The 15,326-nt window shown below is 33.3% G+C and overlaps 1 protein-coding gene across 2 annotated transcripts; it reads right to left on the bottom strand.

Annotated features, from left to right (window-relative positions):
- Positions 1-958: 958 nt before the first annotated feature.
- On the bottom strand, positions 959-12,403 carry LOC109237759 (lysosomal Pro-X carboxypeptidase-like). 2 transcript variants are annotated; one of them, XM_019404124.1, is made up of 10 exons: positions 11,925-12,402; positions 11,009-11,198; positions 10,751-10,884; positions 9,432-9,544; positions 8,838-8,961; positions 2,924-3,079; positions 1,979-2,134; positions 1,809-1,888; positions 1,356-1,405; positions 959-1,233 (listed from the first exon to the last, which is right to left on the bottom strand). In XM_019404124.1, the coding sequence occupies exons 1-10, from the start codon at positions 12,309-12,311 to the stop codon at positions 1,097-1,099; spliced, it is 1,527 nt and encodes a 508-aa protein (XP_019259669.1). In that variant the 5' UTR covers positions 12,312-12,402; the 3' UTR covers positions 959-1,096. The 2 variants fall into 2 exon arrangements, with proteins under 2 accessions (XP_019259669.1, XP_019259670.1); XM_019404125.1 differs by lacking the exon at positions 1,356-1,405 and having other exon boundaries at positions 1,122-1,233; positions 11,925-12,403.
- Between the last annotated feature and the right edge of the window lie 2,923 nt (positions 12,404-15,326).

Below are 15,326 nucleotides of genomic sequence, written 5' to 3'. Positions count from 1 at the left end.
ATAAAATTTTAATATACATGTTGGTATAGACAAAGAAGAAAAAAAAAGTTGTGATATACATATTATTATTGTGACATACATTTATTGGCTATTTGATGCCAATATATATAACTAGGGCTATTTTCTGCCAATTACATGAGTATGTTGTTATACCATGCCAAAACTCCTATTTTTTACATATCAAAATTGATTTCATGAAATTAGTGTTTGCCATTTCCGATCTGTCTCATTCACAACTTTGAAATTCAATCCCGTTGTGGAAAGTGATAAAGCCCATTTCGGTAGTTAGTTCAATCGGCCCATATTAGTTACTCACTATATCCCAACTTATTAGATAAAATTGGGGTATTATCAATTTTAGCCTGCGCCAGAAACTATTTATATTTGGTAGCCGAAAATGTATATAAAACTTGTAGATTTTTTGTATAGAACATATAGAATGTATATTATATACAAAAAATGTACAAATTTTATACATTTTTCAGCTATTATTTTTTCTGCGGCTATACTGTGTTATTTTTCGGATAATCACAAATAGTTTCTTTTTAGTTAAATGAAAAATAGTCGCGGTCATAGAGTTTCACATTTTAAAGGTGAAACTCCTTGGACAATGCTATGGCATGTAGAATTTAAAACTTTATGATAATGTTTATTTTTTAATTATAGTGCTAAAAAATGGCTAGCCTGTCTAATACTATCAATTTATGTGATATACTATTTTTTTTTAGTTTGTTTTAAAAAAATTATATATTCTATATTTAGAAATAATTTTAGTTCAAATTTCATATTTTACCTTTAATAAGATGACATATAGTTACACGAATATAAATTGGGCCGGAGGGAGTACTAGATATTTCCATAAATTTACTTAGATTGATTATATTTCGGTAAGAAACATTATTATACAAGAAAATGTGTAGTTACTTGGAGGACTTAATTCAACTACCAAACCAAAAAATTTCCTGGCACTAGAAATAAGGTATACTTCATAAACCAAAGGTATGGAAATTACAACTGTATTTTGAGAAAAATCATATTGAACCCTGAGAATTTTTGTTTCCTTGCATTATTTTTCTTTTAAAAATATTATAAACTCCTAATGAGAAAAATCAGTTAAAGTTTGATAGTATTGAGAGATCCACTTGGATATGATGTTGATCTCTCTTGCCCTCACTTCTCGGAGCCATTCTGGATCTTCTTTGCTTGACCATCTAAGATCCACATGATGTGCTCCTATAATCAATGTGTAAACAAAAAACAAAAAAATTAAAGATGATAAATACTGTAAAAGATATAGGGTATTTTAATAGAATTAGAAAAAGAGAGAGAAAATAAAGAATGAGATCAGTTATAACCTTCTTTTGCAATAATAGCAACTATGCTCTTAGATATATCCTTAAGAACCCTATCAAAAAATATAAACACATAAATAAATAAAAGTAAACCTTGTGGATTTATGTAAATCTATATGCAAATTTGCATTGGGTGGGGTGTGAGAGGAGGTGGGGGGGGGGAGGGTGGTTGATCCATGGTGATATTATATACATATCGGTATATAATTGATGCATGCACTATTTCTGGGGGCGGAGCCAGAGCGTGAGATGCGGGTTCACTCAAACTCAATAGCTTTTGTTTAAACTTTGTATTTATCTTAAAAACTTCATTGAATATGTAAAAATTATTAATTTAGAGCGCAGTAACTTAAAAGGATTACAATCCCGAACCCATAGGGTTCAAATCCTGATTCCGCCTCTGACTATTGCGAGAATAAAATATGTTATGTGTATATAGAGAAAGAAGTTACTAACCCTCCACCACTCCATGGATCTCTTAGCCCATTGAAGAAGATGATGTTGCTCCCAAACCTTTTTAAAACCCTTTCAATATTCTGCCCAAACAAAAAAAAAAAAAAAAGAATTATATTAGTATTATAAGTTGGGCATGGCCTGAAATATTCACATTCTGGGCCTATTCTCACATAGCCACCAAATTCTGTAGTAATCCAATCTGGTCTGGGCTTAACATCCAAAATTAATTGGCAAAATCGGACTCTTTCATTGTAATCCCACTCAGAGGGTGGAAATATGCTCTCCTTGTTGTTCCCGTCTGTAGGCATTACCATCTCTGTACATGCCTGTATCACACAATAAAAATTCAATATTTTATATCATCATCTAACTGATGTTAATACTAGTTAAATTATTTTTAAGTTTAAAAAAGAGTCTTTTTTTAGAATAAATTAAAAATAAAATAAGTTATATAAACTGAAACGGAATGAGTACTTTTTACTATTTTTAAAACATCAAATATTTTATAACAAATTCAATTAACAAACAACAAATAATATGGATTAAATAAATAATAAAAGTCATATTTCACAAAAATAAATTCTAGAAAAAAATAGGGACCGAAACGGGAGGGCGAAGTGCAGTAAGAGCCAATTTTAAGTGTGCTATCAAAAATATATCTACAATTTACAATGTATTTAAAGATTAGCCAATTCACTCAAACTTCAGGACTATGTATCCTGAATCTGGAAATTCAGGACTTAATATCCTGAATTTTTCAGCTGCTAATTTGGAAATTCAGGACTAAGTTTCCTGAATTTCTGAACTACTACTTTAAAATTCAGGGCATAAGATTCGAACTTCTTAACACAATTTTTGAACTTTTAGGACACGATGTCCTGAAGTTTGAACTTTGAGGTTTAAGCTCTAGGACGTCTTATCCTGAAGTTTGAGCGAAATCGACTAATTTTTAAATACATTATAAACTGTGAATATAGTTCAACATGCTTAAAAGTTTGTATCTGGTGTCATTTCCACAAAACGGGAGAAGTAATTTTTATTTTTCTAAAAACGTCAAATATTTTTTAAACTCAAATTGGTAAAAAACAAATAATATGAATCTGAGAGGGTAATACCTGCCAAGTCCATCCACCTAGGCCGTGAGGATCCGAATTATCGTTTAGATCAAAACAAGTGGCTCTCCCAGTGTAGTTGTAATAGATATTAGCAGCGCCATATAGCTTTTCGAACGTGTCGTTTCCAGTCTTTGGATCATCAATTGCCTTGCACATCTTCATTTATGTACAAAATTGTTTTTCCCAATTGGTCAAAGTCAATAATTTTGCTTTCCAATGTCACATCATATATATTATTGTAATTGAAATTAGATATAGTTTTGCTCTTCTCTATATAAAAAAAAGACAAATTTTACGCTGCAAAAAAATCTGCAAATTAATTAATGCTATGGAAAATTACAAAAAAAATAAAAAATGAATGATTAATATTTAACTTTGACACAGATGTCTAACAATTTTGTGGACTCTCGGCGCACGCTAACGTGGACCAGCTAACGTGCGCTTGGAAGCCATGGGAGGGAGAGGCGGGCCTAGGAAAAATCAGCAGAAGAACGCTGTTGATGAACAACGATCAACAGAGACGAGGAAAGCAGTACTAGAACTATTTGTGTCACCTAAAGGAGTTCGAATTGAAGACCAAGCTGGAAATCTCACTCCGAGGAGCATGCAGAGTGAGATAAGTAAAGAGGAAGCAGATCCATCGCGGAATAAGGACAAATTGAAGATAATTGCAGCTACACCTACAATTACTCAAGCAAGTGGAAGTGGATCTGGGAGCGGGAAAACTCAAGAGCAAGCCAGGAACAACACCAGCAATGGAACAGTATCATGCAACTATGGTACAGTAGAGAGCAGTAAAAATGACGAACCAAAGGCTATCAAACAGGATCAATCATGGGCAAATGTGGTAGCAGGGAATAAATTAGCCATGAAGGGTATGAATCTGCAGTTTATGGCTCCAATCATTCAAAATGGTGAGAAAATTGTAAAATTAGAGGCTGAGGATGTCGAGCAGGAAAATGATAAATGGAGATCTGCGATTATTCTGTACGTGATAGAGGATTCACCTACCATTGGAGCTATGGAGAGATTTCTCAGCTCAGTAGGTAAATTCTCAAGAAAACCACAGATCTACTATCATAATGAGGGTTATTTTGTGATAAGGTTTACTAATCTGGAGGAAAGGGACCAAGTGCTATACTCTGGACCTCATACAGTGAATAATAAACCTATAATCATGAAAGCATGGACTGAAGACTTCAATGTTCACGATGAGGTATTGAAGACTATCCCATTATGGGTGAGATTTTCCAATTTTCCTCTTAACTTCTGGAGCATGAAAGCACTAAGCAAGATAGGAAGTGCTTTGGGGAACCTTGTGTATGCAGATGAATGTACTACTGGAACAATGAGGATCTCATATGCACGAATGCTAATTGAAATGGACATAACTAGGTCATTGCCTAGAAGTGTAAAATTGCAGGATCCTAAGGGGAGGCTAATTCAACAGGAGGTTGCCTATGATTGGGAACCGACATACTGCTCTAAATGTTTGAAAATAGGACATGATTGTGCTGAGATCAAACGGCCACAACCATAGAAAATGATCCAACAAAAGAAAGCAGCCACAGGTAAACAGGTCTGGCTAAGAACTGACAGAATTGGAGCTAATGAAAAGAAGAAAATAGAACAAAAGGAAATGATTGAATCTGACCAGCTGGGAGAGCCAGAACCAACAGATAAAGAAGTACAAAGGAAGGATGAAGGGTGGATTACAGTACTTGGGAATCAGCAGCAAGGGCAGCTAAGGTCAGACAAAATGAAGAGCAGGAAGCTGCAGGAAAGAAAGAAGCCCAAACCTTGAAGAGCAGCACAAACTATGATGAACCAGGTACAAACAAAATGCAAATGAGTAGTCAAGGAGTGCAGGAGCAATATTATAAACCTCTTTTTATACCAATATGAATATCATAACTTGGAATATTAGGGGGTTGAATAAAACATATAACCAAAAGGGAGTAAAGGAGTTTATAAGAGGTAATAATAAAGCTCTAATAGTATTGGTTGAGCATAGAGTAAAGGAGCACAGAACAAAGGAAATAATCAAAAAAATAGCACCTGGCTGGCAGTGGATATCAAATGCTAGTACAAGCAATAAAAGTAGAATATGGGTAATATGGGATCCTAGAATTTATAATTTTGATCTAGAAGAAGTTGATGAACAGTTGATACATGGGCAGATTAGAATCATATCAAAGGCGATCACATTTGGCTTTTCAGCAATATATGGTTTACATACTATCAAAGATAGACTAAGTTTGTGTAGAAAGTTGAGACAGATACACAGTTTACAACAGGGGCCCTGGTTAGCAATGGGAGACTATAATGCTGTCCTCCAGGCACAGGATAGACAGCATGGTACTGAGGTACAAAATATGGAAACAAGGGATTTTAAGGAATATATGCTTGATACAGGGATGCACGAACTACAGTATGTGGGAAGGAATTATACATGGACTAACAATCACACTTATAGTAGAATAGATAGGGGATTAGTAAATGCAGCCTGGATGACGATAATGCCTAACATGAAAGTGCAGGTCTTAAAGCCTTTAGTGTCTGATCATTCACCATTAAAGCTAATGATAACACAAGTGCAGGGGAAGAAAAATAGACCGTTCAGATTCTTCAATTGTATAGCTGATCATCCTCAATTCATACAGAAAGTTGAACAAGCCTGGGAAGGAAGGAATACTGGTGGTATGATGCAAGTAGTATGGAATAAGCTCAAGAAGGTAAAGGAGGCTATAAAAGAGATTAACACTCAGCATTACAAAGGAGTTGATGAGAAAATAAAAGGGATCAGGAAGGAGCTTCAATCAGTACAGGAAGAAATGAGTTCCAATCTACAAAAGCTAGAGCTAATTGAGAAGGAAAAAGCACTAAAGGGTGAACTAGAAAAATGGGTACTGATTGAAGAAAGCATATATAGACAAAGATCAAGAGTGCAATGGTTGAAACTGGGGGATTCAAACTCAGCTTATTTCTTTGCTCAGATGAAGAATAGGAATAATTTGAATGGAATACAGATGCTAACTAATGACATGGGGGTTCAGCTAGTGTTGGAGGAAGATATAGAGGCAGAAATCATGGGATACTACAAGAAGTTATTGGGCTCAAGAGCAGATAATCTTCCAGCTGTTAATCCAAATGATATGAAAATGGGGGCAATATTGAATAGGGAACAACAACTACAGCTTATCAAGCAAGTGTCCAAGGAAGAAATATGGGAAGCAATGAAGGATATTAGTGACCTAAAAGCCCCTGGTTATGATGGGCTAAATGCTGTTTTCTTCAAGAAATCATGGCCAACCATTGGGCAGGATGTGACAAAGGATGTGTTGGAATTTTTTGAATCAGCACAAATGTTTAAGCCTATCAATTGTACTGCCATTACCTTAATTCCTAAAGTCAAAAATCCTGCAAGCATTAAAGAATATAGGCCTATCTCATGTTGTACAGTCTTGTACAAAGTGATATCAAAGTTTCTCACCAAGAGGCTACAAAGTATAATGGACATACTGATTGATAGTACACAGGCAGCTTTTGTTCCTGGCAGAGTAATCACAGATAATATTACTGAGTCATGAGCTTGTGAAAGGATATGGGAGAAAAGGGACATCACCTAGATGTATGATGAAATTGGATATGCAGAAAGCTTATGATTCAATTGAATGGGCTTTTATGGAGCAGATATTACATGCATTAGCATTCCCAGAGCAGTTTGTAAGATGGATCATGACTTGTATGGAAACTGTCACATATACAGTCATGATTAATGGTGCACTAACTAAGCCATTAGAGGCCAGGAGAGAACTGAGACAAGGGGACCCCCTCTCACCATTTCTATTTGTGCTTGTAATGGAGTACTTGACAAGGAAACTAAAGAAACTGGCTGAGATCCCAAACTTCAACTTCCATCCCAAGTGTGCTAAGATGCAAATCTGGCAACTTGGCTTTGCTGACGATCTTTTATTGTTTTGCAGGGGAGATATTGGATCAGTTAAAATATTGTTTCAATGCGTTATGGAGCTCTCAAAAGCTTCTGGATTGAGGATTAACAAAAACAAAAGCTCAATTTTCTTTGGAGGAGTCACAAATAAAGAGCAGGAGGAGATCCTAGAATTTCTAGGAATTCAGAGAGGTGTATTACCAGTTAGATACCTTGGAGCACCACTGAGCTCCAAAAGAATATCCATAGCACAGTGTCAGCCAGTTATTGATAAAATAGTGGGAAGAATCACTTCATGGACTGCAAAATTCTTGTCCTATGCTGGAAGGATTCAACTCATAAAAAGCATTCTGTTCTCCATTCAAACCTACTGGGCCCAAATATTTGTTCTACCAAAGAAGATCACAAAACTAATTGAGTCAATATGCAGAAGCTTCCTATGGACTGGAGAAGGTACAGTTTCAAAAAAAGCACTACTAGCATGGGAAAAAATATGCCTTCCCAAGTCAGCAGGTGGTTTTAATGTCATGAATATAACAATCTGGAACAAAGCTGCTATATGTAAGCAATTTTGGAACTTATGTAAAGAGAAGAAGAAGTTGTGGATACAGTGGGTACATGGTTACTACATTAGAGGAAGGAACATCTGGACAATACAGTTGAAACAAGCATCATGGATGGTAGGCAAGATCATGAAGGCACAGAAGACTATGATGGAAGCAGGATTCAGCCAGGATGATATCACAAATATGAATAGCTGTTCTATCAAACAAATCTATCACAGGCTGCGAGGTACGTTTGAGAAAGTAAGTTGGAGGAAAGTAGTATGTCACAATGGAGGATGCCCCAGATGGAACTTTATACTAACTATGACAGCACATGGAAGATTATATACAAGGATAGATTGCAAAAATGGGGAGTTTTAGTTGATCAAGATTGTGTTCTGTGCAACAGTGACAAGGAGACCATACAGCACTTATTCTTTGAATGTTCATATACAAAAGCTCTGTGGAGTAAACTATTAGAATGGCAAGGCATTGATAGATCAGTAAAAGGATGGGATAGGGAGCTAAAGTGGGCAGAGAAATGGGCTAAGAAAAGGAATGCAACAGCTGAATTATACAAGATGGTGCTGGCAGCTACAATATACTATGTGTGGCAGGAAAGAAATGGTCGAATCTTTAAAAACAAGACAAGAGGATGGGAGATAGTTTGTAAGCTGATAATCCAAGAGATACACTGTCGTAGCAACAGGAAAGTAGAGAAAATTCTGCACAGATTAAATTGGTATCCAGTTTAATAGATGTAGATATTAAATAGATGGGATAGGGAGAAATTAGTATGATAGGCAACTATGTAAGGGTTTGATTTACTTGTAAATATTTTCCCTGGTAAATGAAAGAATTAATTACCAAAAAAAAAAAAACTTTGACGCAGATGTTTTACTTGTACAATAATTATAATTTTCTCATTAAAAATTTCTTGTTCGAATTCTTAAAAAATATTTTGTACGAATTCTCCACATTAATTTTAGGAGGATCCAATATACAGTGAATGGTAATTTTTAAGGATGAAAGTAACATAGCTTAAATATTGGAGTCGGCATTTTGTTTCATTTGTAAAAATTTGAGCTCTTTCCTAAACATGTTTGGATTTTTCGAAAAGTTACACACCTCTATTGAATTGTTAATCAAATTGTTGAAAGAGATCCATTTCGAATATCTTAAAATGTGAGGTTGGAATATTCTTTTTTCTTGTTCTTATTGTTCAAATACGAAGGAGCAAAGCATTGGTTTCCATAAGAAATTAAGAAGAAAGAAAAAAGGTTGAAAATCACAAACAGATATTTTCAAAGTTTACCTGTTAAATAATCCTTTAAATAATATTATATTCCCCGAGGAACTGTGAACCAGAAATAATATAAAGATAAAATGTAGAGGTTTCTGTAATAAAAACTTGTACCTCTTTCACTGGAGACGCTGGCAATGGATTAAGGAAATTGGAAGCAGTTGGATAATCAGTCATCGCTGTGTATGTAAATGCCGTAGAGAGCCAATTTACAAGAGAACCTGAACTAATATAGTTCCTATAAATTTAAACAATAATATTAATTATTTAGAGAATGTATCGTTTCACGTATTAAATATTGATAAACCCAACCCCCAGCATTTAAATATTCACCTTACTCCAGTTTTCTAAATAAACACCATCAATATACTCCGTTTAATATCGTTAATTACTCTGTTTCACTTTTACTTGTCCAATATTCTAAAAATAGATTTTCATTTTTACTTGTCACTTTTAGCACATCAAGAGAAGATAATTTCTTTTTTCCTGTTATATTTACGGTATTAATTACTCATTTCAAATCATTTTCTCCATTAAAAATATGCATCAATTAATAGGGGTATCATGGTAAATTATGCACTTCATTTGTCATTTCTTAAGGGTTGTGCAAAGTCCATACTGGACAAGTAAAAGTGAACGAACGGAGTAATATTTTAAGTAATTAGTGTATCCCCGCCTTAATTAGACAATATTAAAAGTGATTCTTACTTGCATAATCTGAATGACTTTCTGAGTTTCTTCAATCCACCGGTTGTTTTAGCCATATCTTCAATTTTTTTCCATGATCCCTTAATCACCTTGTAACAATTCTCACTTTCACCCTAATTTTTTTTTTTTTTTTTTTTTTTTTTTGCGCACATAAGCAAAAATGAAAAATAAATGACAGAAGAGAGAAAGATACAGACCAAAATGCACCAAACCTTTTCATTTGTTAGTACGTACAGAGGTGTTTGTTTGTTATTTGATGATTATGATACCTTTGGTTTATTCTGAATATAGTGTTCAATCATGAGAAACTTCCAAAATATATAGTTGTCCAAGACTTTTCCAATTTCTCCAATATTTAATCAATTGATGCCTTTTAAATTACAACATACATCATGTCTTATCCTGAATCTCATCTTCATTGGCTTTTATCTTTCGAATGTGGATGAGCTAGCTATAGTAATTAATAATAGCTACATAAAACATATGTTATATGTAGTCCTAGATATTTATTAACAAGTTGGTGTAAAAGTTGGTTAGAAGAATGGATGAGCTTTCCTTCAGGTTGCTTGTGTGTGAAAAGAGTTGTTAGGAAATATAATTTTTGAGAAAATTAAAGTTAAGTAAAATATGTTTTTTTTTTCTTTTTCTTGCAAGCATCCTTTTTCTTTAAAATGAAGTTTTAAGAGTAGTATTCCTATAGCTTTTGAGGAAAGTAATTAGTTGCTTACCTCACAACTTTCATACTTAACAAAACATTAAAAAGGAACATTAAACTATTATTATTTCTATTTTTCTGTATATACTAGTTCGACCCGTGAAAATAGCGTCTTTCGGGTAAAGTTGCTGCCATGTGACCAGGAGGTCCCGGGTTCGAGCTGTGAAAACAACCTCGTAAAGTTGCTGCTATGTGACCAGGAGCTCCCGGGTTCGAGCCGTGGAAACAGCCTCATGCAGGAATGCAGGGTAAGGTTGCGTACAATAGACCTTTGTGATCCGGCGCTTCCCCGAACCCCGCGTATAACGAAAGCTTAGTGCACCAGGCTGCCTTTTTTTATATATGTAATAGTTCAATTTGAAATGGTGAACCACCAACAGATGTACATCATTATCAGGTTAATTTGATGAAGCATGGCTACATTTTTTCTTAATAACTATAGTTTTCAAATTATGCATCTCAACTATTTCACTGAGTATCTGTTATCTTTCACCATAATAATATTGGATAACTCTATTCACCGAAGTTTAGATAAATAGAAATAGAATTACTCAATATCTTTTTTAACTTGACCAATATTTCTCAAAAATAAAAAGAAGCTTACCCGAAAGTCTTGGGTGATGATATTATTGAAGCTGTAAGGAGAAGTAATATTCTCAAAGTTGAGGATGGGCGCAGAAGAAGCCAAGGCTCCAATGGTCACATGTGGGTATTTTAGCCTAAACCATGCTGCCAACACTGTCACAACAATATATTAAATGGTTGTAGATATATATCCCAAACCATTTTAATAATTGCAAAAGCTGCAAAGTTAATATTAGTATTAAATAAATGCAGAAATTAAAGGGCAGCCAGTACATACTTCCACCATAGGAACCCCCAAAAACAACTACAGGTGAGTCAGTGGCAGTCAAGTTCTTTTTCAGATCAATTATAAGAGTTGCATAATCAGCTAATGCCTGTGTTGAACTCAAATAACCTAATGTACTTGTGTTTGAATAGGCTATCTCCTTGTCTCCTCCATATGGTATTGACTTCCCGTAAAACCTATGCTGTAATACAACATACCAAAAAAAAATTAAAAAAAATACAACATACCAATTACCAAAAATAAATTGTTAATTAAGTGAGATGTTTAAAAAAGACAACATGTATGCTCAGGCAAATATTCTCATATATGATTAAGGTTATTAAATGTACTTTTAAAAGGTGTACAAAAATCTTAAAAGACGGGTAATATTGATAGGGGGGAGTATTGTTTTATTTAAAAGTTTAAATTGTGTCAATAGTAAAGCAAATGATGATTATAACAACATACCCAGTCTTATCTCACACCGTATAAATGAACAGCATTGATGATGACATTTAAAGTAAAGGGGCAGCCCGGTGCACTAAACTCCTGCTATGCGCAGGGTCCGAGGAAGGACCGGACCACAAGGGTCTATTGTACATAGTTAAACGATTATGAAAAAATATTGTGAAGTAAATTAAAGGCAAAACCACTTATAAATGAGAAATAAATACTCCTTCCCTCTGTTTCAATTGATATGACACATTTCACGTCACTTTGAAGTTCAATTAAATTAGTTCAACTCGGTATTTTAAAATTATAATTTAGATATTAAAAAACTATACAAAAAGTACTATAAGTTGCAATTTCTCTCATGTAAATATGATAAAAAATACATTTTAAAATATTGGTTAAACTTGACACATTTTAACTCTCGTTAATTGGAACTGAGGAAGTACTATTTAGATTGAAAGAAGAGCGGTAATACCTCAATGAAGACTAGGAGGGCTTTAAAATGGGGAGCAATTTCAAACATGAAACCAGTGTTTTGAGTAAACCATTCAATGTCTCCTTCATTACCAGTGTATACAAAGATAGGAGCATTATTCTTGGCACCACCCCAATGTTTGTCATTAAACAAATACCTCTGTTGAAAGGTCTGATAACTATCTGGATTATAGTTGAAGTGGTCAAGAATTTGAGTGAAGTAGTTTGTCTCATAAAGCTTGTTGCCTTTATAGGCCAGAGAAAAGTAGAGATTTTCAGGTTGAACAAAGGAAGAAGAAGGGAATCTTGGTGGAATTTTGGCAAAGGAGAGAGAAGAAGAACACAAAAGGAAGAGAACAAATTGGAGGAGAAATAATCTGATTTTCATGCTCCCTTTCTTTCAGTGTTTTGCAGTTGGCAAAGCAAAGGGGTGGTTACTGATTATGGGGCCAAGAAAGGAGAAGAGAATCTCTCAATAGTATACATACAAGTGTATTCTTTATACTTTAATTTAGATGGCTAAAGTTTTCATTGCCTTGTAGGACTAGTAGTCCGTTTGGCCAAGCTGCAAAAATCAGCTTATTTTGAGAAGTGTTTTTCTCAAAAGTACTTTTGGTGAGAAGCAGTTTGTGTTTGGCTAATTCGTTTGAAAAACACTTCTGAGCAGCATTTAGTGTTTGGCCAAGCTTTAAAAAACTGTTTCTAATTGTATTTTTCTCAAAAGTGCTTCTCAAAAAAGTGTTTTTGGAGAGAAGCTACTTTTTTGTGCTTCTCCAAAACTGCTTCTGCTTCTCCTTAAAAGTACTTTTTTTCCTTCCAAAAGCTTGGCCAAACATCTCAATTTTTGGCCAAAAATACTTTTGGCAAAAAAAAAGCATTTTTGGCCAAAAAGAAATTTGGCCACACATGCTATAGGATGGTAGGCCATGAAAACTTGAGAAAAATATCGTAATTGTCGAGAGACCACATCAAAATTATCGTATTATTTGTCAGGCAAAATAATGTAGGCTTTGGTTTCCGTGTTTATTAAGTATTTCTTAATGTATTTATAATTTTTTATACATAAGTTGAGACATCATTCTCGACCTTATAACGAACAACTTTAGATTTTTTGCACTGACAATATATGAATCTTTTAAGTATTAGATTAAGTTGACATTCAACAATAAATACCTTTTCTGTTTCAATTTAGATGAGTTAGTTTGACTCGGCACGGAGTTTAAGGAAAAATAAAAATATTTGAAATTTATGGTCTTAAAAGTTTTGTGGGGCCATGACATTTGTATAATTATAAAAGGTTCTTATTAAGGGTAAATTGAAGAGTTTAAAGTTGAGTTATTTCCAATTGTAAAAATATATCATTCTTTTTGAAACGAAATAATATGTAAAGTGTGTCATCTAAGTTGAAACACATGGATAACTCTTTATATCAAGTTTGACACGATAACATAGAAAATAAAATAATAACTTGCCATAAAATATAAAAAAATCTTTACAGTGTAATATTTGTCATTTCAACCTTGTATAACCTCAGAAAGAATCGAGAGAAATTGACGGAATACCTCAATGAAGAGCAGGCACTACAAGAAAATTGTGAATTACATGGGGACTTTTCTGGGGATTATACTAGAAAATTCGCAGGTAATTTAGTTTTCTGCGAATTTTCCTACCAAAAAGAATCCGATGAAAAAACCTTCGTAGGTAATTATTACCTGCAAAATTTAAAATCCCCAGATTTATTACCTGGGGATTAATCCGCATGTAAATTACCTGCGGATTTTTCGCACCAAAAACTAAAAAATTGCAAGAAAATTTTGGTAAAAGTTCGTAAAAAAAGGGAAATTTGTAATTCCCCCTGAAAAGTTTCAATGAATTTTTGGCAACAAATTTCTGAAAAAGAGATTTATTATTTCATTTTCATAATTTAATTCTTTTGTTACTACAATATTCCCTGGATTAGATTAACACCAGTATTCTCTTCCTTACTTCTCAATTATTAATTTCTATAGTTATTTGTAATTATAATATGTTTGATTTAATATATTAATAAGACTAATATATCTTCCTCTATCAAACCCGCCCTGCGGAAAGATAGCATGGCCCATGATATGGGTCACTCCCACAAATCACAATCCACAAACTCAATTGCCCGTGTTTAAATGCCGGAAGCTCCAACCGTCTACCTGATATTAAGTTGCCCACTATAAAGGGGGAAATAGTGTTTTCTTTATCCGATGTGGTAAAATATAGAGACACAATTACTGGCAGCCATGTCTCTTCCAAAATCAGGATGTAAAATTATTCTTTTTTTTTTTTTTTGAAGAAAGATACATTAAGAATGAATTTTTCAAGTATAACCAAATGGATCGAATTAAGATAATTTTTAATAATTAATTGACAGAGCTCATACCATGTGTAATTTTTTTCCTTCAAGGAACACAATTTTGGACATTAGAGGTCTTATATAGGGAAAAATGGATAATGGTACATTTATATACCTTGAATAACACATTAAATTTTATATAATAATTTCTTTAAACAAGAAGTAAACACACTTTACATGGTTAAGTAATTGGTAAAGATTATTAGCTAATTCTAACCATGTATACAAGATCCAGTTACTTCAATAATATTAGAAGTTAATCAAGAGGATAGTTAGAAATAAAACGAGAAAGTTACTCAATACATAAGTCACACCTACAATATATACAAATAAATATCATTTAAGTAACATCCTATAATTGGATTATATTATTTTTAATACATGTAAAAACAAGATAACATATAAGTAAGATATGCCGCTAAAACATTAGTATTTTCCTTGTACATATTGTCTCTATTCGAAGAGATAATTAAACTTCATGCGAATGATAACTGTAGCTGAATATTTATTTTACTTAAAAGTTATACTTAAATTATTTAACAATACTAAATTAAGTATATTTTCTAATGATATTATCTCAACAACGGATTTATGATAATTAATATGTTATTCAATTAGTAACTGTGTCATTCTTTTGTAATATTCAATCAAAAAAATTACACTATTGATCCTTGTCTGAGATTAACTTTTAACTACATTTATCTTTAAAAAAGAATGATAAATATGCATGACATTGCCATCAATGAATTAATTAACTAAATATGATAAATTAATAATAATTCTATCAATATTGTTGCTTTAATCCTTTATCTTTTCAACAACTTTTTAGAGTGAGATTATTGCATAATAATTTATTTGATCGACAAAAGGAAGTAAATGCTAAAAATAATATTCACTTGTGATATCAGTATCATTTTTCGATATTATTATAATTTCATTTCTTAGATATAGTTTTAAAAATTGTTTTCAGGTAAATCTCCAGCTAAGTCAATCCCCAATAAATAATCTTCAACTAAACTT

Source organism: Nicotiana attenuata, unplaced genomic scaffold (assembly GCF_001879085.1).
Source record: "Nicotiana attenuata strain UT unplaced genomic scaffold, NIATTr2, whole genome shotgun sequence".
Classification (NCBI taxonomy): domain Eukaryota; kingdom Viridiplantae; phylum Streptophyta; class Magnoliopsida; order Solanales; family Solanaceae; genus Nicotiana; species Nicotiana attenuata.
This window is presented reverse-complemented; position numbering and strand designations above follow the sequence as displayed.